Source organism: Periophthalmus magnuspinnatus, chromosome 9 (assembly GCF_009829125.3).
Source record: "Periophthalmus magnuspinnatus isolate fPerMag1 chromosome 9, fPerMag1.2.pri, whole genome shotgun sequence".
Taxonomy (NCBI): domain Eukaryota; kingdom Metazoa; phylum Chordata; class Actinopteri; order Gobiiformes; family Gobiidae; genus Periophthalmus; species Periophthalmus magnuspinnatus.
In genome coordinates, this window is record NC_047134.1 from 4,362,377 (window position 1) to 4,390,084 (window position 27,708).

The window sequence follows — 27,708 nt, forward strand, 5'->3', positions numbered from 1 at the left end:
CACCTTCCTCTCTGCTCTAGCCTGTATATAAATAACTTCTTTATACAGTCTATGAGTAGGACCGTTTCCCAGAACAGAAGGTTCTTTTGATTTGTTGTTAGAATTGAGCCCATCTGACCATAGCTTCCTCATTTACACAGGATGTCTTTACTTAAGTTTGAGAGGAATGCAAATGTGCCCTCTGTCAAGCTTTCATTGAGATTAAAACGAATGTCTGGTAGGGCATCTGATGTGAATCCAATTGCCAGTTAAAAATGTAAAAAAAGCCACAATTCAAAACTTATTTGAAGAGAATACGCTCGGATCTTGTGGACCTTTCCCTTTATCACCACAAAGGTCTTTTTTGTACAATTGAAATATTCAGTATTTTTTCATCCCATTTTTGTTTATTACAAAAATACAACATAAAAAATAAGTTTATATTAGAGGGGGGCCCGTGTGAGGCCTCTTGCCCTGGGCCTCCAAATGTCTGTCAAAGGGCCTGGGTAGAGGGATTGTTTTATAACTCAGTGCTACTTCCTGTATTCTGTTTTTCTTCACAAACTGACTCTTGACTGTTGTAAAACTATGATTAATATTTAACAAACCAAGTTATAATTGAATGAAAATATGGATCTGTCAAATGCAAAAGTTAAGCCATTTCCTTGTGTCCCGCCCCGTTACGGTGTTAAAGACGTGTAGCGGCCTGGGGTCTTTCAGAGCGTGTTTATTAAATTACAAAGGTTATTCTTATTGTTCATAATAACAGCGTCATTACGGAACATACAGAGAGTGTTACACTTCTCCAACACAAAACCGTTTTTTTACACAATGATGAACAGTTAGCCTTCCACACACGTCCACCAAGATGAACCTCAAAGTGAGCCTGAAGCCGGCGACAAAATCCACCAAAACCATCCTTGGATTTTCACATTATTTTCAGAAGAAGGGGCAGTTTGTTGAATTCATAGTAAAATGTACGTGCATTTAAAATTAGCTTGTTGCCATTAGGAGTCGTACCCACAACCTCCTTATACTCAGACACGTACGCACACATTTGATAAATATTTTTGTGAATTCAACAAACTTCCCCGTTTCCCTCAAACTTTTTGCTTTTCCTCATTTTAAAAACTGCTGAGTCCAAAATGGTAAAAATTTGGTTCTTTTTCAGTTACAGTGAAGGGACACAGCTCTACAGAAATGTACAGTTTGATAAAAATACGAAATAAAAACACAGATCGCCACAAGTTGAAGATTTTAAAAACGTCTTTTTCCAAGTCCGTTTAAAAGAACAAATACATACAGAGAGGTCGTATTTTACAGCGCCTCCTCTCATTGGTCAGTTCACGTCAGACTGAGGCAGGCGATTGGTCGGTTTCTGCCCGGTAAAGTTATTTTGGAGACCTGTCATTGGTCAGAGTTCGGGCAGAAAAAGCTTATCGGTGCGGTGCTTGTGAACGAGAGCTGTGGTTGGTCAGCAGAGTTGATCAGAGCGCTGCGATTGGTCAGTTGTTCTCGAATAGGGACAGCAGGTCGTCGTTGTTGTTGCTAGGCAGATCAGGAGGGCCCAGGTAGGACAGCAGCTCGTCAGGGTTCGTCAGCTCCGGCAACAGCTGCAAAAAAAAAAAAAAAAAAAAGGAAGAGGCTAGAAATGGTTTAAGGTCCTATAATACACAAAACAGACTTATGTGAGCTTTAAGCCATGTTTTAATGATGTTACCTCCTGAAAAACATACCTGGAGTTGTGTTTTGTTTAATTCACACATTCACACAAAGCTCAAAATGCTCTACTCCACCTTGTGATGTCATGAAGCTGTAATTTTACAGTTCAGTTCGGCAATTCCAGGGCTGAAATGATCCAAATGATTCCAAATGAACTGTGTGGAGTTTAAAAACACAGTGGAGCACTTCCTGTATTACCACATGACATCACAAGGTGGAACAGAGCATTTTCAGTTTGAGAGAAGAACTCAGTAAATCTGCAGGGTTTGTGTGTTAAACGTGTGTGAATGAAACAAAACACAACTCCAGGTCTGTCTGTGATGAGATCCACAGTTGCAGATTTTTCATATTGGCATAACAAAAAAAGCTCAATATCTTATCAGCGCAGCTCCATTCTGAGTGGACATGTGTCATTCTCAGTTTGTTTAAAGCAACAGTATGTAACTTTCTATAGTTGTCACATCACCTGCATGTTACCATTGAAATAAAAAGTTAAAATCATACTCGTCTTTTTTGGCACAGGAGCAGGATAAAATAAGTCACTTCTTCCATTTCGAGCCTCAATAGTTCATTTCAGAATCCATGACTCCAAATAAAGATTAAAACAATACTTTGGAACATTCTCCATGGAAATAGGTTTTTGTGCCATAAGAACATCATTTCCATAGAAACAAGCAGGAGAAGGCCCTCTTCCACAGGCCCTTCCAGAGTCAAGCCTGTGGAGATGCTAACGCACTCACAAGGACACACAAACTAAACTTCTATTTATTTTCTATTTCGGCTAAAAATAGATTGCTGTGACACTGACGGTTTTGTAGTGAGTTTCAACATAAACAGAGGAGATTGGAAGCTCTTAACCCCAGAACGTTTTGACCAACAACTGTACTTGAGCACTCCGTCACTTTTACACCAACTCAATCTGAGGGCATTTCATCTAAAGGCAAAGAAAACTCGCTCACATCCAGAGACGGTTCTGGGACGTCTGCTCCGAGCCCAAACGCTCCATCGCCATGGAGACGGTTCTGCCCCGCCCTCTGCATCATGGGCCCACCCCCCTGAGAACCATTGCTGTGGAGACCAGGCTGCTGAGGCACAGGTGCACCATGGGAATCCAACCGACCAGACATCTGCAAAGAATGAAAAGAGGTTTGTTTCAGTCCGGTTTCAGTCCTGTTTCAGTCCCAGTCGTTCTCACCTGTATCTGTGGGTTGAGTTCAGTCTGGTAGGACAGGGGGGGTGGTCCTGGGGTCCCTGGCCCTGTGCTGTACTCAGGAAATCCTGGTCCAGACTGTGGCCCTGGAGTGGAGCCAGGTCCAGATCCAGGACCAGGGCCTGGGGTCGGGTAGGACGGAGCTGAAGAGACAGAGACCGTACATTTTACTCAAGGATAGAAAAAGGAAACATGAATCGAAGAGGGCAGGACTGTTGAACGTCATCTGACACACAATCCAAGTAGTGAGGCTCTCAAACTTATCTCACCAAGTATCGCCAAAGAAAAGATTTGGCTTTCCAAGTACCATCCATCCACCCATTTTCTTCCACTTATCCAAGGGTGGGTTGCGGGGGCAGCAGTCTAAGCAGGGACTCCCAGACCTCCCACACCTCAGACACATCCTCCAGCTCCTCCGGTGGGACCCCAAGGCGTTCCCAGGCCAGCTGAGAGACATAGTCCCTCCAACATGTCCTGGGTCTTCCCCAGGGTCTCCTCCTGGTGGGACATGCCCAGAACACCTTCCTAGCGAGGTGTCCAGGAGGCATACTGAGCAGATTCCTGAGCCACCTCAGCTGGCTCCTCTTGACGTGTAGGAGCAGCGGCTCTACTCAAAGCTCCTTCCGTGTGGTGACTGAGCTCCTCCCGTGTGACTGAGCTCCTCACCCTATCCCCTCAGGGAGCACCCAGCCACCCTGGGGAAGAAACCCCTTTCGGCGGCTTTTTAGGTCTAATCTAGGAGTAAACCAGATCTATAACAGGACTATTCCAGGTCTAATCTAGGTCTAAACCAGGTCTAAACATGGACTACACCATTTCCACTGTAATTCTAAGCAGAAATTATCCAAAGGATGACAGAAATGGGAAACTGTTCCCCCTTGAAGGAGCTGTACCAGTTTGAGAAACACTAATATAAAATAAATGGTTCTAAGCCATGGTCTCTTACCTGGCGTGCTGTAGTCCGGCGTGTTGCTGCCCCCTGGAGTGAGGCCGGGGAACTGCATGGGCGAGGAGGCAGAGGGGGCGGGGCCTATAGAGGAGGGGGCGGGGCCGAGTGAGGCGATCATCTCCATGACGCTGGGCAGGACCATGTGACTGGGGCTGAGCGTGCGACAGCGTTTGAGCTGCGGCCCATCACACTCCTCCTTCACGTGGACATCTGGTTTAATCGGGACAGGACGCCAGCTGCAGACCGGGTCTATGCTGATCTCCTCATACTCGGAGCTACAGACACGAGGAGCACAGGACGACGGTTCAGATGGACTCAAACTAAAGCTGATGTCATCAACATTCTCTGGGGGTGTGATGCTAACTGAGGGCACTGCTCTGTCTGAAGCGCTGTTACTCAAGTTAGACTTAAATCTGAGTCTTGTTTTAACACAATCTGACCATAAATAACTGATTTATCTGCACTACAACAGGTGAGGCCATGTGTGCTGTTAAACAAGTCCCTCTCAAATAACATTACAGTCACAAGCTAGCTAGCATTAGCCAACGGTTTTTTACTTACTCTCACCTTTTTGTTGAAAATCAAACTCCTCGGACCATGAACGCTCAGATTGTTCACAGGCTCCTCAAAATGTGCTCTTTAAATCAATTTTGTATTTTTTTCTTAATTTTTCAGACTCTTTTGGCAGTGCTTGCTTAAGGTGTGCATTGTGATGTCATGATAAAGGCTGAACAAAAAGTATCAATAGATAGCGTTTAGGTGACTTCAGCAGATTGTTGGATCTCTCTAGTTTAAACAGAGCTGGAGGACAGGTCAGAATCCTTAGGTGTCATTAGGACAGGGTCAGCGTAGGAGACTCACTTCTGAACGTAGATGAGGATGGCGAGCATGTACTGGTCCACCTCCAGACCCTCCAGCAGAGCCGTTTTACTGGAAAACACAGGGCACACTTGCTGTCAATGTGTACAGGTAGGAGTAATAGTACCAATAACAGTGGCAGTAGTAGTGGGAGTAGTAGTTACAGTAGTAATAGTAGTAGTCACTGACTCTTTTGTTTCTAAATATTTCTATTTTATTTTTTCAGAGCATTTAGAACTACCTTCCCAACATTAATATGAGCAAATATAGCTCCGAGGAACATCGTACAGTGGTACTTTGAGTCACATGGGTCAAATTCAGAAACCCGGTGGTGTTACTGTCAACATTTTAATACCAGAGATGCCCCAAACGTAAATGCCATTAAAGGAATAATAAGTCGTTTTTAAAGACATGATGCAGTATGTGATCTCCCAAGATCTGACTAGTCCCAATTTCTTCCTGTGGGGCGATCTTAAAGAAAAAGTGAGAATAAAACTAACAATAAACGACTTAAAACGAAATATCGAGGATCAAGTAAGAGCCATAAGCCCGGAAATGTTTTCAAATGTTATGCAAAGTGTGTTAAATAGGGCTAAAAATTAGATCATTTTTACTTCCCCTAATTTAAGTAGTGATAAGATCAAGTGTAAGTGAACAATTATAATCGTGTATATTGCCCAAAATCTCGGAAGGTTCAGTTTACCTACTGCTAAAACTTAACTTAAGAATTATAGGTGCTTTTGAAGATTTAAAAGTGTCAGTGACTTTAGAGAAGTAGAGTAACTTACTTGCAGACAGGACACCTCCAGGTCCCCCTCTCACAGTTCAGCTGAAGGTATGACTCCAGGTCAAAGCACTGAGGGGAAAAAAAGAATGAACATTAAATATTTTAGTCCTGGTCCAGTCCCAGCTTAGTTTACAGTCGTGACCTCTGGCTGGATTTGGGTTAGTCCTTTGGATCTACAAAATGAACTGGTCGTGGTGTGAGATAGACTAGTACTCCAGGGACTGCAGCTGCCAGAAGGTCCAGCCCAGAAAGAATTCTCCCATAGAGCGCAATGTATTTTTTGTGAATTCAAACTGTCCATGTTCTGACAGGACATCTACAGCTTTCACAAAGGTTGGATTTTATATGAATTCTTCTCCATTTTAACAACATGAACTTTTTTATAATGTTTAAATCCTCAAAGCGCCTAAAAGTGGTATGTGTTGCTTTAGCCCCGCTTTAGCCCCGCTTTAGCCCCGCTCCTCACCTGTATGTGCCTACAGTCGTGTCCTCTGGCTGGCAGCTGGATTCGTCTGAAGGTGATGGGGCATTTGAGGGACACTCTGATGGCCGTCTGCTCCACGCCATCCTCTCCGTTCAGACCGGCCGTTCCCGCCACAGAACCTGCACTGAAGTTACGCTTAACTGAAAAAAAAAAAAAAAAGATAAATATGTATTAATGAAGAACAATCCCCTAGGACATTACCTATGGACTTATAACACAAATCTGAACTCTCACAACACTCAAAGATTATGTCTTCTGTAAAATGTTCAGCAGTTACCATGGTGACACAATGCACACCTTAGCAATTGTAGCATTGTGTCATTGATTTCAGGAGGCTGTGATCAATCCAAGTGTTCATAGTCCCGTTTAGAAGTTTAACTTTACACAAATGTGAGCGACTAACTGAAGAACTATTGGCTAATGCTAATGCTAGTTAGCTTGTGACTAATATTATGTGTGAGACGTTTTGGAGCAGAGTTCCATATTTGGAAACTCAGATCTGACCGAAACAGAACACTTCACATTTAGGTTGACTTTTTTGAACTTTAAACGATTCTCGCAATTATTTTTGCATCCTTACAATTACCCGCATTAGCTTTAGCCTTACTCTTAGTGACGCAGTGCTCGGCCGGGAGCAGCCTCTTCTTCATCAGTCCCTGGAGCACAGAGCGAACAGAGGGTCTGTGCACCAGCTGTAGCACAAACAGATGAGACTGCAAAGAGAGAAGAGAGGTTTAGACCAGGGCCAGACCAGGGCCAGACCAGGGCCAGACCAGGGCCAGACCAGGGCCAGACCAGGGCCAGACCAGGGCCAGACCAGGGCCAGACCAGGGCCAGACCAGGGCCAGACCAGGGCCAGACCAGGGCCAGACCAGGGCCAGACCAGGGCCAGACCCAAACAGCAGGCAGTCATAGTGATCTGGACAGTGTCCAGAGGCTGACAGATGTGGGTGTGGCTGTTTCTGAGGTGGGTGTGGTTGTGAGACGGGTGCGGTTGTGGACTTACGCAGCAGCAGGCCGTCACAGTGATCTGGATGGTGTTGCGTCCGGGCTGACACACTTGCTTCAGATACAGAGGTTTGTGTGACGTCTTGTTGTCTCCGCGCTCAATGGTGAGGGGTGTGGCGTTCACACTCACCTGAACAAACACAAAAACAAACCATACAATAAGAACAATGTACAAAATCGTAACGTGACCCAGCAAATCTCTCTCACGTTGAAAGAAGCAAAATAAGCAACTGGGACAAAACAGACACGCGTAATGTGGTGTTTAAAACTCCTTTATTAAAGAAAATTGACTGACCTTTAAGGCATGTTATAATGCTGTTACCACCTCAAAAACAGACCTGGAGTTGCGTTTTGTTTAATTCACACATGTTTGAGGAACACTTTATTATTATTCTGTCTATTTTTCCAAAGCTCAAAATGCTCTGTCCAACCTTGTGATGTCATGAAGTAGTAGTTTAAGTCAACAGCTACTTTTACCTTTAGTTCAGTAGTGATTTCTAGTGAAGGTGTATGGAGTTTATAAACACAGTGGAGCACTTCCTGTATTGCCACATGACATCACAAGCTGGAACAGAGTGTTTTCTGTTTTGAGAGCAGAACTCAGCCTAATTATGCAGTGTTTGTGTGTTAAACATGTCAGGGTCCCCCTGTATAAATAAAGATAAATAAAAATAAAATGTGTGAATGAAACTAAACACAACTCCAGGTCTGTTTGTGATGAGGAAACAACATTAGAACATAGATCAGAGAATAGAGTAATATGGGCCTTTAAGTCGTTTTAGATCAATATTAAAATAAAATAGTGTAACATCGGCCCCTTAAACAAAGACTTGTACTTTATTATAAGTGAAAACAACACCACACGGACCCACTCAACAACGAAACATGAGAAAAAACGACTCTCCAGGGACATTCCACTTTCACATTTCAAACCCCGGTTATGTTTTCTGTGCTGATGGGAGCTTCACCTGCACAGAGGCGGGCCAGTTTGTGTTCATCTGCCTGTCCTCATGGTGGTAACATTTGAACTGCAGCTCCAAGTCTGGCCTGAGGAGACACAAAAAGATGATTTTAGGGATTTTTGTTTTATTTTTATTTAAAAAGGTACAGTATATAAGTTTCTTTAGGTGATTCCATGGAAAACAAAACACAATGCATTCACCATGGAGTTGTATCATAGCCAAAGGAACATCATTTCTATGGAAACAAGCAGGAGGAGGCTGCAGGCCAGAGTGGAGTTTAGTGCTGATCATGACTTGGTTTGGTCACGGCTTAGATCCAGGTCTAGTTCCAGTTTAGTCCCAATTTTGATGTGGTGCTTTTCCACAAGTGTGAATGCAGTCTCATTCTCTCTTCAAGAGCAGCAAAGCAATTTCAGGCTGTATCTGTGAATCCCTCAGTCGTCCAGGTCTGATCATCGCAAAAGAGAAATAAAAATCTGTCAACTGAACAAAACTGTGTGGGAGTGAAGACGTTTGGCTGTTCATTCAAGCCGATTCTTCAGTTCTGGTCAGATTACTGGTGGCACTGCCTTATATTTGTCTGAAGGAGGCGCTAACTACACTGAAACTCAAAACTCAATGTAATGTTTTCAGTCCTACAATGTTTTGTCCAGTTGTCAGGTTTTATTTCTCTTTTGCCATGTTTCAGGCAGTAGTTCTTGGTTTAGTAGGACAGGCTGTTTACCTCATGATGAGCGTCTTGTACACAGATTCTCGCAATTGGAACACGTGGTTGGACACAGCCAGGTTATGTTCCAGTCTGAATGGCTCCAGCACCACTCCATCTCGGACCGGGAACGTGAGCCGCAGGTCGTCACTGGGGTTTCCTGAAGATACATGAGAAATGATACAATTATATGCAGAGCCAGAGGAGCAGAGCCAGAGGAGCAGAGCCAGAGGAGCAGAGCCAGAGGAGCAGAGCCAGAGGAGCAGAGCCAGAGGAGCAGAGCCAGAGGGGCAGAGCCAGAGGGGCAGAGCACGCATGGGCAGAGCACGCATGGGCAGAGCACGCATGGGCAGAGCACGCATGGGCAGAGCACGCATGGGCAGAGCACGCATGGGCAGAGCACGCATGGGCAGAGCACGCATGGGCAGAGCACGCATGGGCAGAGCACGCAGGGCAGAATGGGTGAGTGCATTACCGGTGCTGGGGGGAGGGGGCAGCGTGGCCATGTTGGGTTTGACGTCTGGCAGGAAGGAGGGGGGCGTGGGCTTGACGTCAGTGTTGCCAGGTGACATGTAGGGCGGGGCCATGGAGCTGTTGCCAGGAGTGATGGGCGGAGTTGGGTTACCAGGAAGCGGGGAACTGGGGTAACCAGGCAGCCCTCGACCAGGCTGTAAACAAACAGCTAAATGTTAATACACTGAAAAAAAAAGCGACAATATGATCCAACATTTGAACAAGTCTTCTGTTCAATTTCTTTAACAGAACCGGTGTTGTCTAAAATGTCAAATTCAATTTCGATACTAAGGAATAGTCTCGATACCGATTCCAATACCATGATGATAATAAAAACACTATTTCTTTAGACAGTTCACTGTAATCCCTCAGTAGTCCAGGTAGGTTCCATAGTGGTCCATGGGCGTATACTAGTATATGGGGTCTTAGACTTGCTCTCAGAAAAAGAGGAAGAAGGGGGGAGGGAGGAGAGATGGTAAAGGAATGGAGAGGGGGAGAGAAGAGGAAAGAGGAGATGAGAGAAAGAAAGGGAAGAGACAGTGGGAGAGGAAGGAGGTAATCAAATGGGGTAAAAGAGAGGAAGAGAAGATGAGGAGAGAGGGAGGAATGAAAGAAGGTAAAGGAATGTAGGGGGAGAGAGAGATGGGGACGAGGGGAAGAGAGGAAAGAGAATGGAAGGACTTTTTTAGTATCAATACCTGCAAAAAATTAGTATCTAGTTCCGATACTAGTTTTAGTATCAATTAGCATCTGTTTTTCGATACTTTTGACAAACTTAAACTGAAGAATTGGTTGCTTAACCCTATAGCGTCGAAGGCTATCGTCGCCGATAGACCGTGGATGCGGACTTTCCAGCAGCGTAACTCCGCAACCAGTCGTGCTCTCAAGTAAATTCAAACAGCGTCTCAAAGCGGAGGCACGGGGCTATTTAAATATTTTTCCGTCAGTTACAGTAATCTGCCTCTGTTGCTCCGCGAAGGTGACGAATGAGAGTGCGGTTGCTGCGGGGATTTTCCCTGTCATTAATTCGATGCATAAAAGAAAACATACGGATGGATGTGTAAAATAGAAGTAGATGTGTGAAAAAATGCTGTAAATTCTGATACTTCCTTTAATATGATTTTTATGACTAACAAAAATATAAAAGTCTAGGTGACCTATACTGGCCCATAGTGTGCTCAGTCCTTAAAGGGTTAAAGGTGAACTACGTAACTTTTCTGGTCGCGGCTCCAAAACATGAAGTTATTGTTTTGCCCACAACTTACAACAATACAACTAGGCCACATTACAGGTCAAATCTGTGAACAAGCCAGCCCACTCATACTAAAAAAAGCATGCAAACTCCTGTTTACTCCTCAAGCGATACAAACTCCTGTAACATAACTAGAGATACATAACCCGACAACATTAACATTAATACCATGGAACATTCTGGACAAAGCAAACACATCTCCATGGAGACAAGCAGACAAAGTTACAGAGTGCACCTTTAACTTGATGACAATGTACCAAGGCAGTTTGTGTTTATGTTTTCAAATCAAGATTCCGTCTTACCCCTGAGGACTGGTTAAATGAGTTGTAGACTCCTCCAGCGCCCCCTGCTGACAGAGAAGTCAGCGCAGCGCCCTGTCCGTTAAACTGCTCCTGCTGAAAACACAGCCATGTTATAAACTGTACTGGAATATCATGGGGTGTTAAAGAGGAGGTATTTACTTCTAGGGGTACTGGGGTACTAAAAAGAGTATTTGACTTCTATGGGGTATTAAAGAGGAGGTATTTCACTTCTATGGGGTATTAAAGAGGGTGTGTATTTTGCTTCTGTGGGGTATTAATTCAATTCAATTCATTTTATTTTTGTAACGCCCAAAATCACAACAACAGTTGTCTCGAAGGGCGTTCATGTTTTGGTTGATGGGGGAAACCAGAGTACCCAGAGGAAACCCATTCAGACACGGGAAGAAACATGCAAAACTCCACACAGAAAGGCCTGGGCGACCCGGGGATTGAACAAAACCTTCTTGCTGTGAGGTATGAGTGTTGCCACTCAGCCACTGTGATTAACCGTATTAACTGTAACACATAACATATTTAGATCACCATGTTAAATTGTATTGCTTTGAAAAGGCTATATTTATCAAAACAACAAATTAACATGTTTTAGAAGTTTGACTTTTGTTTTTGACACTCTGAGTCTTCGCTCCCTTTGCTCTCCGTGCTAAGTCACTCAGAGCATTATCACAACACAATCAGCTGCATCCCACTAATGAAACTACTGCAAATCACATCAGGTTTGTCAAGTTGCTGTGTACAGTTTTGTATCATGTTTTTGTATATTTCCGGAGAACTGTCACGTGGGAGCATGGGTGACGTAGGCTTGTGGCTGGAGCCTCGTTCAAATCTTACAGCTAACCATAAGGAGGGTACAAATAGGGTCCGGGAGAGATCGCTAGATTACTCAAACATGCATTGATGACATCTGAAACCTCTTCAGGTGTGTTTTTGTTGGGTGGACCTTATAACATGGTAGGAAAATCTGTTTTTCATAATCCCCCTCTTCAACTCTAGCAGACAGGCGGTACCTTGTAGAACTGCTGTGAAGTGGGTCCAGGTGGCTGGTACTGAGGGAGCCCCATTTTATGAGTCTGATACGAGGGGGAGGAGCCTGAGCGCTGGGGGGCAGGGCCAGGGCCTCCTGCACCTGCAGAGAGAGACAACCCACAAATGTTCTAACACACAGAAAACCAACTGTAGTGTGTGCATTGGATTAAATCAGGACAAACCAGGACTGAACCACTGCTAAACCACTGCTAACCCAGGACTAACCCAGAACTAAACCAGGACCAAACCAGGACTAAATCAGGGCTAAACCAGGACCAAAGGAGGACTAAACCAGCATCAAATCAGGACTAAACCAGGACTAAGTACCTGTGTGGTAGGGCATGTTAGGTCCAGAGTAAGACCCAGGGACTGAACCAGACCCAGGTCCAGACCCGACTGGGACTCCATACTGCTGCGGCATTCCCGGGAACGACTGAGGACAGAAAACGAGATTCATGAGAACAGAATGTTTGGGTAAATCAAATTTTATTCACATAATACTGATTAAAAACTAACCAGGGACTAAACCCAGGACTAAACCTCAGGTCTCACCTCGGAGTTGTAGGGCCGCTTGAGTCCCTGCTGCTGCCTCAGGTGGGCTCCTTGCTGGGGGCCATAGTTCGGGTGCTGGGGGAGCCTCTGGGGCCCTCCTCCAAACATGGGCCCCATCGACTGAGGCGCTCGGTTTGGTCCTGGGCCCATCCCTGGACCTCGAGGACCGGACATGAACTGGGGACTGTAGCCTGGAGCACCCATCTGGAACACAGGTAGGGGGTCAAGAGAAGGCAAAGGACTTGACCAGGACTGGACCGGGGACTGGATTTGGACTGGATTTGGACTGGACCAAGACTAAAATCTAAAACCCAAAACCCGGACTGGACCAAGACTAAAAACTAAAACTCTGACTGGACCAGGACTAAAACCCGGACTGGATGACATAAACATTGAACATTTGGCCCAAACCAACCTACTTTATCTAATATTTTTGTGCCAAAACATTTCCCAAATTCTCCAGTGAAATGCACAGGATTTCCTCTTAACTGGAAGTGCTACTACAAAGAAAGCGTGGTTTAGTTACGGACTTACTTACATACATAGATATATACAGCCTATGGTGATAGTACTCACAGGTCCGTAGTTGACCTCCTGGTTCTGCTTCTCCTGTATCGCTGCGGCGACGGTTGCCGTGGCGGTGGCTGTTGCTGTAGCAGCAGCGGCAGCCACAGCAGCGGCAGCAGCAGCCTGAGTGAAGTCTGCAGAGCCCCGTGATGCGCCGGGGTTTGACGGGTAACTGTAACAAGCGCAGAGTCAGGGGAGCAGCACTGACACAATGGGAGTGTGAAAAATCAAATCATAAAACATGATCCTTGTTAGGACTGAGATGAATCACAATCAAATCAATAGATCTGTGCAAACATGTTCTGAAATGTGAGTCTTGCATTCATTGGTCAATTCTTCTGGACTTGTTTAAATTATGAACTTTGGACAGATTCCTATTGGTACTTTGCAGCTGATGTCATCAACATTCCCCAGGGACGTGATGCTAACCGGAGGCATGTTCTGTCTGAGGCTTCATTAGACTTTAATCTAAGCTTTATTTTTTAACATAATCTGACCAGAAAGAATTCATTTAGCTGGAACTACAGCAGGTGAGACTATTCGTGCTGTTAAACAAGTCAAATAACATTACAGTCACAAGCTAGCTAGCATTAGCCAACAGTTTTTCAGTTAGCTACTCTCACCTTTTTGTTGAAAATCTAATTCCTAAACAGGACCATGAATGCTCAGATTCATCACATGCTCCTGAAAATGTGCTCTTAAATCACTTTTGTGGTTTTCCTAGAGTTTTCAAACAATCTAAAATGTATCATCCTTTGTTTGCCAACGTGTGCATTATGTCTCTGGTAACTGATGAACATTCCACCATAGACATGCATGTAGAACACCCCCAGCACCATTTTCATAATCCTCAGATCACCCACCTGCCCCCGTAGCCTCCTGGAGCCCCTCCATACCCCCCAGGCCCACGCCCGTACATGCCCTGGCTCATGTAGCCTTTGTTGGGCTCGCCATAGCCCTGCTGCCCCATATAGCCTCCAGGACCCCCTCCCATTCCAGAGGGGGGCCCCTGCATCATGGGCCCCGCAGAGGGAGAGGCGCCTGGTCCCATCACACCTCCTCCAAGGCCCTGTAAAAAGAAGAGAGTTAGCACTGGGCACATTGTGTGTAGACCCGTCACGATAATCACTAAAAAGGGTTGACAATAATCGTTCGTGGGACATTTTATATAATCGTGATAATCGTGAACAAAGATAATCGCCATTATATCTCCAGAGTGTGCAAAACAAAAACAAACAAAAAAACGTATCCACAGGGGAGTCTGTTGTCCCAGGGTTTAGGGGCCCAGATTTGGACTCGCTTCCTATTAACTTGTATTAGAGGGGGGCCCGTATGAGACTTCTTGCCCTGGGTCCCCAAATTTTAGTTGACGGCCCTGCTCATCCAGAATATTCTCCGCTAGCTTGTAGTTGTTTTCAGTGATAACAGAGTACAATACTATAACAGTTCTTTAAAAATAATTTTTATTTCGCCTTTTTGTCCCTAAATCAAGATATGAACATTAATAACAGACAAATCACGTGACTTCTTTCTCCGAGGTTAGCAACAGGTTTGACCAACAGTGTTGCTATGCGTGTGCTCCCTGTTAGATTAGTGGTGCAAGCGGGAAGGGGCGTTACCTTCAACAACCTCACTCTGGATTGGCTCTTTGGTTGCTATATTATCACCGTAGTATTGGAATCAAGATTGCCTTTTTTTTATTATCGTGGCAGGCGTTGACAGCTGCAGGAAGGTGCAGTGTTACCTGAGAGGCCGAGGGGTTGGTGACTCCCCACACAGTCGTGACCACAGACAGAGACCCTGTGGGCTGGTTCGGAGGCTGCTGCCAACTCGAGTCATAAGGATACGAGCCATCACTGAGAGAGAGAGGACAGTTAGACTCAGATGCCCTCCCATCCTCCTCCATCCCTGTATGTCAGATACCCTCCCATCCTTCTAGATCCCTTTGTTTCAGATGCCCTTCCGTCCTCTTAGATCCCTTTGTTTCAGATGCCCTCCCATCCTTCTGTATCCCCACGTGCCAGATGCCCTCCCATCCTCCTGCTGTATATCCCCAAGTGTCAGAGGTCCTTCCATCCTCCTATATCCCTTTGTGTCAGATGCCCTCCCATCCTCCTGTAGTGTTAAACTGAGATGGGGGCAGGTCAAATGTCTGTTGTTAAACTGCAGATGTTGTGTTGTGTTAAATGCACTCCCAGATGTTGTGGTGCGTCAGATGCCCCTCCATGTCCCATAATAATGATGTCACACAGGACAGGTGCGTTACTTGTGAGGGTTGTTGAGCCCCGCCTTCATCTGGTTCAGAGGATTCATGTTTTGGCTCCGTCCAATCACACGTCACCCCTGAAAGAAAGAAAACACATTCACTTTAACAATTTTAGCAGGTCCAATAATCTCCTAGCCCTTTAGTTTTAAATATAAATATATAAATGTTCTGAAATAGGGCTGTCAAAAGAAAATCAGATACTAATCAATCTTAAAACTATTATTGAAAATAGATACTCATTTGAGCAGGTATTGATGCTAAAAGTCACATTGACAGGACAGAAATTAACCTTTCCTGAAATTTTTAGAATGATCTTGAGCTGTATCAGAACAAATTAAAGACCACATAGACTAGTATCCACCCATGGACCACTATGGAACCTACCTGGACCACTGAGTGGTTACACAGATATAAGGCCACATGAGAATAGAAAACAAAGTACTACCATTTAATGTGGAAAATCACATTCTATTGTCTAAAGAAAAAGTGTTTTTTACTATCATTATGGTATCGAGTCTATTCCTTAGTATCAAAATGAAGTTTGAATTTTTTAGTATTGTGAAATCTGAACTGCATGAAATCTTACTTTATACAAACACATTTACCCACAGTCTCCATCTTTCTCGACTCCTCTGGCTTTGACTGTGGTTTTACAACTGAACTTTGAACTAAACCAGTTTTAAGACAACTTAGACAGAATAAGACCCCATGAAGCCATAGGGACCTATAGTTCTACATAATACAAACTAAAGAACTTTGACATCTGCAAGCATTATCAATTCTAGGGCTGTCGTCCACTAAAGACATGTGCTGCTGATCGACTGGTCGACTAAAAAGGGGATGTCCCCAAAGCTCTCAAAACTATTCCCCCATCTCTGAGTATCTGACCTAAACTGCACTCACAAGACTACAACTGCAGGGGAAGCTCATGCAACAACTACTATTTATTTCTGGTGCAGTTGTGATTAGAGATGGAGATATTTTTCCATGGCTGTTGCCAATGAGCTCTGCTGACATTTTTTGATCCTACTTTGATTTTCTTCTCCCAAATTATACAATTTAAAATTCAATAGAAACCTATAAGAGAGCGGTGTCGTCACATTTGTGCAGTTATCTCTAGTGTTCAAATGAAACTTTGTGTGTTCTTTAGGCAGCAAGTTGGTCAAAAAATATACTAGCCCGTACAAGAGATTTAAAGCCAAAAGCTGACGCGCTAAAAAGTGCAAATATTGGCCAGATATATCAGCCAACCAACATCTACGTCCATCTCTGAACAAGACTACACCTGTATAAGAATTTTATGTAGAAAAAGGAAACTATGTATTTACATAAATGTGTGAATAATTCCTTTTTTTTTAAACAGATAAATACCAAAAAATCCCAAATCTTTCTGCAGACACTAAAGTCACATGCCTAATCACACACCTCATAGGTATAAAATAACTGAAAACATTACTTAAAGATTCAGCTCATTCATAATTAATATAGAAAATATAAAAATATAACTAACTATTTACAAATAATAAAGCCAAAAATCAAGTCTTTAAAAAACAAACATTGAAGTAATTTATTTAACAGTAAATTCTCTGAAATGTTTGACTTACACAATAAATCTAAGGGGGGGAAAAAAGCTTTGCCATCATCTGTCCCCACCATAGACTGTCCACTAAAGTGGACTAAGTGAGTGTGACGTCACCACAGCGTTTGGCTCAGGTCAAATTAATCTCATCGAGGCCTGCACTTATAGGGCTAAGTTCCATATTTGAAATACCGACCGCGAGTGTCATAGCAACCAAAGAGCCAATCCAGAGCAAGGCTGCTGAAGGTAACTCTTTTTCCCGCCCGCTCCGCTTGTTTAGCTGGGTGGCGGGTGCCTAGCAACGCTGTCAGGCAAATCTGTTCCTAATGCTAGCTGAAGCGATCTCGGAGGAAAGAAGGCAGCTGATTTGTCTGTTATTAATTTTCAGATCTTGATTTATGGACAGCAGTTACAGAGAGAGGGACCATAGTTTTGTATTGTAAAGTGAATGGGAGCCACAGTCGATGGAGCTGGAAGCTCCCATGATCACTTCCTATTTGGAATGCAGCAGCTAGCAGGTTAGCTATGCCCATTAATATATACAGTATGGTCCCTATTTATATTTCTATATCAATGAAATCCACAAAAAACCTTCAGAAAGTAACAGTGACCGATCACATAAAAAAAAACAAAAAAACATTAAAAAACAAACTGGACACATTGTCGTATTTCTGAGAGTGAAAAAGCATGTGGAGAGAATTTCCATTGCTGTGCTGCACTAAGCTTAGTTAATGTGATTTCCCTGTTATATGTGTATTTGATTATTATGTAAAGCACTTTGGTGCTGCTGAAGTTGGTTTAAATATGCTGTAAAAATACATTTGAATTGAACCTGATTTATCTGGCTGCAGTTACATGTGCAATCAAATACGATTAATATCAATTTTGGAACTTTTTTGGATTTAAAGCCCCCATATCAAGTCATTTTCTGATTTATGTTCTACTATTGCTTCCTCATCACAAACATATCTGGAATTGTGTTTTGTTTCATTCACAATTCAATCCTGCATATTTACACCGAGTTCTTCTCTCAAACTGAAAGCTCTCTGTCCCACCTGTGATGTCATGTGGTAATACAGGAGGTGCTCCACTGTGTTTTTTTAAACTCCATACACCTTCAATAGAATCATTTGGATCGTTTCAGTCTTGGAATTGCCCATCTCTATTGCACTAAAGGTAAAAGGAGCTGTTAACTTGAAAACTACTACTACATGACATCACAAGGTGGAACAGAGCATTTTCAGCTTTGGAGATGTAGACAGACAAATAATAAAAGGATTAGTCAAACATGTGTAAATGTAACAAAACACAACTCCAGGTATGTTTTTGAGGAAGTAACAACATTATAGCATGGCTTAAAGCTCACAAGAGTCAGTTTTGTGTAATACAGGACCTTTAAATGTCATGTAAAAAGTCAAATCATATTTTTTTCTGATCATGGAGCCTCTGATTGCACACATCAGATTTTGCAGTTTACATCTCATTAAAGTAATCTCAAAGGCCCAGAAATCTGATAATATCTGATTAATCGCAAGGCCAAGGATGACACATTTCTCCTCAACTAATTCTAGAAAAACCTAGAGAATTCAAACGGAAAATACACAAATAAAATAATAATAAAAAATATATTAATGGCCTTCTCATAAATTCAAACAAACAAGATATAAAATTCTATTATTTATAAAAGTTCAACTATAGCAATCCTGACTGACACAAACAAGAACCAAATTGAGGAAATTGTAAACATATATAGTTCAAAACATAAAATTGTCAAAACGTAGGATGGTAAAAATAGATAAATATTTATCAGATATACGAGTAACAATCTATAGTGTATGGCGTTGTTGTATTAAACAATAATAAAAGAAAATAAATTAATTGATCCAACCAGATGCCCTGCCCTCCCCCGTGCGCCTCTCACACGCACGGTCCAGCTAATAAATGTAAGGATAATGTCATATTTTCGAGATAATAATGATAAAAACAGCGGATAAACGTGAAAATGCGAGATACACGACACGGCTCTGAATCTCAGCCTCCGTCTGCGAGCCACACAAAACCAGGGAGACATTTTGAGATTCCTCTGAGGCTAAAGCTAACTGCTAACACCTTTATGGCATTCTGACCCGAGCTAACACGGCTAACAGGCTAACGAGGCGAAAAAACGAGCACGGGACAAAAATATTCACTGTAACATATTATAATTTCACGCACTGGAAGTAGCGAACATGACACGCCACGTCTTATGTTTTACACCGAATGAAATAAGTGCTTCTTGGTTAAAAATGTTGGATTATTGAATTAGCTTGTTAGCATTCCAGCTACAAGGCTCTGACAATGGAATGCCGCTGTTAGCAACACGCTAGCCTTGCCCTGTAACGCACATTTTACGGGTTTTTTGTCATATAGGAATGGGTCTTATCTAAAACAATGATGTAATATGTCATTTGGTGGATCTCCTGTGTTTCATCATCTCGCTGTTATATTCGCAGGCACAACGCTGCGGGAATGGCGTTTCCAAACAGCGGACCTACCTCCAGTCTCTCCCCGGTGTTCGAGCTCTGCGCCCGGGCAACGCAGCGCGACCTTTCCCGGGCCTCCGTTACATCCAGATGAGAGAGAGTATGCTCCAAGAACCGATGTAATCCACGGACCCCCGCACGACCCAGGCACGAGAAATGACCCGAAAATAACCCGGTTCGACGATGCAACACGGCGGCCCCAGAGCTCCAGACAGCCCCCGGCACTGCGGCTCCTCTGCAGCCGGCCTAGGGGACTGCTCGGTGGGATTCACGCGGTGGCAGCATCCCTTCGTTCTGCTGGAGCCTGGAGGTGATCCGGACAGCGGTGATGTTGATGGAGAGAGGTGAGGAAATGAGGTGAGGAGACGAGGTAGGAGCTAGGAGAGATTTGACACAGGGAGGAATGGGTTCAGACTGCTACCGCTAAACCGGAGGAAGCGCCCCTGCATGAAGGAAGCAGTACTGCAGCTCAGAGAGAGACGGAGAGAGAGAGAGGACACAAGGGGGAGGGGGAGGAGAAGAGATGGGGAGAAGAGGAGGGGGAGGAGTAGAGGCTTGAGTAAAAAGTGTTTTACTTATTTAAAACTCAACAAAATTTTTTATTTTTTAAAGGAATTTTTAAAGGACTAAACCAGGGCTAAGCGATGACCAAACCAGGACCAAACCAGGACTACACCAGGACCAAACCTGGACCAAACAGGACTAAACCATGACCAAACCAGGACAAAACCAGGACAAAACAAGGAATAAAATAGGAATAACCCAAGAAATAAATCTGGACTAAATCAGGACTAAATCAGAACTAATTTGGGGTTAAACCAGGTCTTGTTGACAATAAAGATTATAATACTAGCTTTCTTAAAGAAGCACTGTGTAACTTTTGTGGAGAAGGACACACTACTTGCTAGACCTGATATCACTTTGTCTGGAATATTCCACATGTAGAGTGAAAGAGGGACATGTTGCTGAATGTAGTGGATGATTTCCAGTTATAGTAGCCGTAACCATGGAAACAAAATAAGATCCACAGTTGTAACGCAGAGATAGACTGGAAAAGTTAAAGTTGCCAACGTTTCATACAACCCTGATTCCCAGTATGGCCAAAAAGTCTGGTTTTCTTTACAAGCATCAGTGTCAAAGGGGGACATTCTCTAAATAAGTAGGATGAGAGACAATGGGGCGAAAGACAGGGCAGAAAACCAAAAGAGGGACAGATGATCACTTAAGTTCCAGAGTGTGGCATTTTCTAATTGATTCCTGATATAATCTGACAGATGGATCATAAAATAAGATTTACACAGTGTCTTTAAAGTATCTCAAGTGTGGGAAAGGAAGATTCCCCCTTGTCTTGGTTTAGTGTTTTATGGGCACGTTTCAAGATTTTCACTACCTCTTTTATCTAGCTATGGTGTTTGCTGTCCTCTGTCTTAATGTTTTTGGCTCTATCCCAGTCCACAACATGGTTTTCCCTTTTGCAGTGGTCTTAGGTGGCAGAGTTCAGTTGTGACTCTTCTGATGATGACTACACTCTGGTCTGTTAGATGAAAACACAAAAGTAATTTGAAGAAAAGACCAACTGAAGCTTTTTGAAATATTCTATCTTCACTTGTGGGAAGGAAAGATGGACATCATACATTGATGTCAGTTGGACTTCTGGATGTGGCATGTTGCATAATTCCATGGAAATACAAAACCATACTTAGTAACATTCTCCGTGAAGATAGATACGTTGAATATTATAGCCAAAGGAACAACATTTCCATGGACACAAGTAGGAGTTTGTGGAGACGCTCACTGTTGGGATGCATGCTCACGTGTAATGAAAAAATCCAGCACTTTTTTTGTCTATTTTTTGTGTTTCACATTGCCAATTTTGGACCTTTTTTGGATTTAAAGCCCCCGTATTACGCCATTTTCTGATATATATTCTAATATTGCTTCCTCATCACAAATATACCTGGAGTTGTGTTTTGTTTCATTCACAATTCAAATCTGCATATTTAGGCTGAGATCTCAAACTGAAAACTCTCTGTTCTACCTGTGATGTCATGTGGTTATACAGGAAGTGCTCCACTGTGTTTTTTAAACTCCATACACCTTCAATAGAATCATTTGCATCATTTCGGTCCTGGAACTGCCAATCTCTACTGAACTAAAGGTAAAAGGAGCTGTTAACTTGAAAACTACCACTTCATGACATCACAAGGTGGAACAGAGCATTTTCAGCTTTGGAGATGTAGACAGACTAATAATAAAAGGATTAGTCAAACATGTGTAAATGTAAAAAAACATAACTCCAGGTATGTTTTTGAGGAAGTAACAACATTATAACATGGCTTAAAGCTCACAAGAGTCAGTCAATCCAGCACTTTTTTTGTAAAAAAAAAAATTACAAGATGGGGCTTTAAAGAATACCTATAAATGCTCTTTGTGTCATCCCTAACCCATCCCAGTGTGTCTCAATGCATCATATGTGTAAATTACTGTATACTGTATAGATGTGTTTGCTTTGCAGTGACATCACACGGGGGTGGTGTTCTACATGTATCTCTATGCTGGAATGTTCAGCTGTTTCTATGAAGACACAATGCACAGATTGGCAAGCACAGTTTTAAGATTGCCTGAACACTCAAGAAAAAATTGATTTAAACACTTAAGCACATTTTCAGGAGCCTGTGATCAATCTGAGCATTCATGGTCCTGTTTAGGTCTGGTCCAGCCTATAAACAGACTGAGCAGCTGCTTAGTGCCCCAAGGCCACCAGAGAGCCCCCAAGAGCCCATATATTTATATTAAAATAGTATAATATATAAAGTTTTATTGGACACAGGGCTGGTGTGTTTACAGCAGCCTAAATATCCCTCTAAAACACAATGTGTCAAACTCAAGGCCCGCGAGCCAAATGCGGCCCTCCACATCATTTTATGTGGCCCTCAACATGGTAAATTAAAAGGTATGATGGTCTTAAAATGTCATTTTATCAGGAAATATGCAGTTACACAGCCATATCTTTACATCTAGGCAGATGCATGTGCAATATTTGTAACTTGAATAAGCAATAAATACAGAAACAGTTAATTAACAAGTTAAAAAAGTAGTTAGATTTATTTTACATCTGGCCCTTTGAGGGCAGCCATTTTGCTTATCTGGCCCTCGTTGAAAATGTGTTTGACACCCCTGCTCTAAAACAATTAAATTTGTTTTATATCTATAGTAGCAAAATATCTACTGCTGCCTACATTTGTTTTTGACCATTTTGGCATAGGTGAGGGCAGCTATGTGTTTACACCGATGCAAGGACCCTTTATAATGCAAATGTAGGGCCACTGTCGCCAACTGGAACACATTTAATTCACCAGAAATTTGTCTAGAATTTCAAAAATCTGGACCCCCTTATAGGTTTGTTTATGGTAATTGTGGCTGTAGTAGTTATGACATTCTAGATATTTTCAGTCTGATGTTGGTCATATAAACACAAATACAATTGGTCAAGGTAATGAGAACAGAGTCATAATGTTGTCAAATGTGAATCATTAATAGCTGAGCCAGGAGGCATCTGCTGGCAGAAACAAATTCAGCTTAGAGCCCCCAGAAAGCTATGGCCTGAGTGTTATTTTAGAAGGACTTGTTTAACAGCACAAATCAGCTCACCTGCTGTAGTTCAGATGAATCAGTTCTTTATGGTCAGATTGTGTTAAAACAGATTAAAGTTTAACATAGCTTCAGACAGAGCAGTCCCTATAGTTATCAAAACACCCCCAGGGAATGTAGATGACATTAGCTGCAAAGTGTCAACATAAACAGTGAAAATGGAAATTTTCAACATGCAACTAAACGCTAATTACATTACATCACACTAAAATGTATTATTATTAATTATCTTTACAACAGTGAAAAAGTGTTTTGTTAACTTTACAACAACATTACAACGTAAACATTTTAAAAATATTGGCTATTGACCATAGTCCGAAGATCAGCCTAAACTGCTGCCTGAAGTTCCCAGTTCTGGCCTCTTGATGCCGCTATTTACACACTTTTACTGGTACTAGAGGGGAGAACATTTATTTTGGAAAACGATTTTTCCTTTTAATATTTGCAAGATTATAAAAATTGAAAATATATAAAAACCAACACCCCCTAGACTCCTCATGGACTAAACCAAATCAAAGGAGGAAAGTTTCCTCCTTATTTCCACGTTGGTAGCACTGTTCACAAAGCAAAGGCTGGCCACTTTGAGCATTTGAATCTAAAATTTGAATTTGAATTTTGAATTTTATTTGAGTATGTTCATAAATCATGTAGTACATGTCATTACAGTCCATCAAATAAAATAAATTATCTTCCACAAAAACATTGAACAAATATAGTAAGTAATATAAGTTAAATATAAGTATATAATATAAGTCCTGGTTAAGTCCTGGTTTAGTCCTGGTTAAGTGTTGTTTTAGTCCTGGTTCAGTCTTGGTTTAGTGCTGTTTTAGTCCTGTTCAGTACTGGTTCTGTCCTGGTTTAGTCCTGGTTTAATCCTGGTTTAGTCCTGGTTTAATCCTGGTTTAGTCCTGGTTTAGTCCTGGTTTACTCCTGGTTTAGGGCTGGTTCAGTCTTGGTTCAGTCCTGATTTAGTCCTGGTATAGTCCTGGTTTAGTCCCGCTTTAGTCCTTGGTTCAGTCGTGGTTCGGTCATGGTTTAGTTCGTTTAGTCCTGACTCTGGGCACCAGCAGGAGGCCGGAGTGTGAGATGGTTCGGCACTACCATGTGGGTGATGTACTTTGGTGCTGGTCCATGGAGAGAGCCTTGTACACAAGCAGAGCTGCTTTAAAGTCTTTTCTCTGAGCCACAGGAGCCAGTGCAGAGACCTGAGCACAGGACTTATATGCTCGTACTTCCTGGTTCTAGTCAGGACCCGAGCAGCAGTGTTCTGGATGTACTGCAACTGTCTTAAGGCTGGTTCGGAGAGGCCAGTGAGCAGGCCATTATAATAGTCTAACCTACTGGAGACAACTGCATGGATAAGTCTCTCCAAGTCTGGTTTAGACAGTATACCATTGATTTTTTTTAGATGGTAAAAAGCTGCAGATATTACAGATTTGATGTGGCTGTTAAAATTAAAAATACTAGATACAAAAGGGAGAATATTTATTTTGGTTCAGACGTCACTGAAAAATACAAACAAATTTTAAATGTTTGAGACATAATCAAAATAGAAATTATAATTTACATAAATATTTAACAATAATGACAGGATGCAGGCTAAAGCAATTTAAAGTGCATATGACAGGACAGACCACACATTCACTTTTCTCTAGTTCAACAATTTTGATAATGTTTATAATTTTACTTCCTGGTTGGACGTGGTCAGCAGATGTGACACACGTAGAGGAGATTCAATAACTGTTACCTAGCAAACATAATGAAAACAACCATAATGTAAACAAGGGCCAACACCTGTCTAAATTATACAAATGTGATTGTTTGACAAATAAAAATGAAAGACAACACTGTTGTTTAGAGAAATGAAGGTTTAAAGTGTGAGAAAATGTCTTCCTGTTTGTATTTGTACTTTTTTCCACAAACTGCCATGAAACTGATGTAAACTCTGAGAAACATGTAGCACAGGGACGATCCACCAAACCAAGTCAGAATAAGACAAACATGAAAACCTGTCATTTGTACTTTAAATGAAAAAGCAGCAAATCTGTGGAGCAAAAACAGCCGTGTGTTTCAGCCAGACGGGAGTTTACTCAGAGATGTTCCATTCTGGAAAAACAGTTTGAGGTTTTGATATCAATTGTATCGTACAACCTAAACCAGGACTAAACCAGGTTTAACCAGGGACTAAACCAAGACTAAAGCAGGACTAAACCAGGGACAAAAACAGGGACAAAACCTGGGATTAAAGCAGGACTAAACCAGGGATTAAACCTGGACTAAATCAGGACTAAATCAGGACTAAACCTCAACTAAACCAGCACTAAACTATGGATTAAACCAGGACTGAACCAGGACTGAACCAGGACTAAACCAGAACTAAACCAGAACTAAGCCAAGGACTAAACCAGGACTAAACCATCACTAAACCAAGAACTAAACCAGGACTGAACAGGACTAAACTAGGACTAAACCAAGGACTAAACCAGGACTAAACCGGACTAAACCAGGATTAAACCAAGGACTAAACCAGAACTAAACCAGGACTAAACCAGGACTAAGCCAAGGACTAAACCAGGACTAAACCAGCACTAAACCAAGGACTAAACCAGGACTAAACCAGCACTAAACCAAGGACTAAACCAGGACTAAACGGGACTAAACCAGGATTAAACCAAGGACTAAACCAGAACTAAACTAGGACTAAGCCAAGGACCAAACCAGGACTTAACTAGGACTAAACCGAGACTAAACCAGGACTAAACTGGCGCTCAACCAAGGACTAAAGCAGGACTAAACCAGAACTAAACCAGGACTAAACCAGGACTACAACAGAACTAAATCAGGACTAAACCAGCATTAAACCAGGGACTAAGCCAGGACTACAGCACAACTAAATGAGGTCCAAGCCAGGACTACAGCAGAACTAAACCAAGGACTAAACCAGGACTAAACCAATTACTAAATCAAGGACTAAACCAGGATTAAACCACGATTAAACCAAGGACTAAACCAGTACTAAACCAGGAGTAAACAAATTAAATCAAGTACTAGATCAGTATTAAAGGTGTGAACCTAATCTGAAACAAGTCTAAACCAGAACTAAACTAGTACCTAACCAGGACTAAACCATGAATGAACTAGGACTGAACCAGGACTTAAGCAGGACTTAACCCAAACTTAACCAAGTCCAACCCGGCACTGAACCACATTTAAATCAGGTCTGATCTCATCAGTCTTTCAGCAGGAGTTGTCTGTTATATGCCGTTTTTTTCCAGAATGTCGTGTTTTCCTGGGTTTGGGCACGCAGACGCCTTGTCCCTTCTTGTGCCCAGTTTCTCTCTCCTCCTGTCTCTGCTCCTGTCTCTGCTCCTGTCTCTGCTCCTGTCTCTGCTCCTGTCTCTGCGGCGGTGCACAGGTGAGGCCGGCAGCACACTCGCACCTGCCCAGCTGAACACGACGGTGCTTGGGAGCCCGCAGCAGGCACAGCTCGCCCTCTGTGGGAATCCTCTGGCAGCGTTTCCCCGTCAGATACCTCACGCAGCAAAGTCCGGCTGCACAGTCTCCAGAGCGCACGCAAGGACCCATCTCTGCAGCTGCACACAGGACAGACAGGTGTGAGGGGGTTTAAAGCGGACCTGTTTTACAAAGTGGACTCTTCAGAACTTTTAACCATGTTCTAGTTGTTTTTTCTCATTGAATCTCTGAAGTTGTATTTGGAATAATTCATGTTTGAGTAATCATTAATCTCTTATTTTAGAGGACGCCATTTTGTTGATCTGCCCTTGTTTTGCAGTTGTGTTTTGTTTCATTCACACAATTTTGAGAAACATTTTATTATTAGTCTGTCTACAACTCCAAAGCTCAAAGTGCTCTGTTCCACCTTGTGACGTCATGAAGCGATAGTTTTCATGTTAACAGCTCCTTTTACCTTACCAAGGACTACAGATGGAAATTAGCATTTTGCTAAATCTGGTGCAGCCATCTTTTTAATGTATCTGCACATTGTCCTTCCAGTAAATAAATAAAAATAAATAAATAAATACCTTTAGTTCAGTCCATATTGGTAATTACGAGAAAGAGATTAGACGAAGTTACCTCTGGTCCTGTTGAAGTCCGAATCCTGGTCCAAGTCCAGATTCTGGTCTTGGTCTCTGCTGGACTGTCTCCTCTGCGGCCTGTTACTGCATGAGCCTCTCTGAAAACAGACACACATATTTAGAGGACTGAACCAGGACTAAACCAGGACTGAACCAGGTCTAAACTAGGACTAAACCAGGACTAAATCAGTACTAAACCAGGATTGAACCAGGTCTAAACCAGTACTAAACCAGGACTAAACCAGGACTGAACCAGAACTCAACCAGGTCTAAACTAGGACTAAACTAGAACTAAACCAATACTAAACTAGGGCCAAACAAGGACTTAACCAGAACAAAACCAAAACTGAATCAGGACTGAACTGGGACTAAACCAAGATCAAACCAGGACTAGCTAGAAATGAACTAGGCCCAAACCATATCTAAACTAGGTCTACACCAGAACTAAACCACGACTAAACCAGGTATAAATTAGTACTAAACCAGGTCTAAATGAGGACTAAACTCACTGGAGGAGCGTCACAGCTCGGTCCTGTACAAACAGAGGAGTGAGACCTCCCTGATCCTCGTCGGTTGGATCTTTGAGAGTTCCCATTTTGAGAATGCTGGAGGAGGAGAGGTTTATCAAAATCAACATTTAAAAGCTCAAATGTAAAGGTTTTTTTTGTTTAATGTTTGTACCGTTGGCACAGAGGCAT

General features: G+C 42.6%; 1 protein-coding gene across 2 annotated transcripts; it reads right to left on the bottom strand.

Moving 5' to 3' along the window:
- Positions 1–666: 666 nt before the first annotated feature.
- Positions 667–19,713, bottom strand: LOC117376335 (zinc finger MIZ domain-containing protein 2-like). 2 transcript variants are annotated; one of them, XM_033972781.2, is made up of 21 exons: positions 19,275–19,713; positions 15,162–15,238; positions 14,640–14,751; positions 13,759–13,964; positions 12,905–13,067; positions 12,329–12,532; positions 12,104–12,209; positions 11,758–11,876; positions 10,733–10,822; positions 9,141–9,333; positions 8,684–8,825; positions 7,966–8,044; positions 6,996–7,127; positions 6,597–6,702; positions 5,972–6,129; positions 5,507–5,574; positions 4,722–4,790; positions 3,858–4,135; positions 2,897–3,054; positions 2,661–2,828; positions 667–1,592 (listed from the first exon to the last, which is right to left on the bottom strand). In XM_033972781.2, exons 2-21 carry the CDS (start codon positions 15,206–15,208, stop codon positions 1,485–1,487), a joined length of 2,706 nt encoding a protein of 901 aa, XP_033828672.1. In that variant the 5' UTR covers positions 15,209–15,238; positions 19,275–19,713; the 3' UTR covers positions 667–1,484. The 2 variants fall into 2 exon arrangements, with proteins under 2 accessions (XP_033828672.1, XP_033828671.1); XM_033972780.2 differs by having other exon boundaries at positions 10,733–10,825.
- Positions 19,714–27,708: the final 7,995 nt, after the last annotated feature.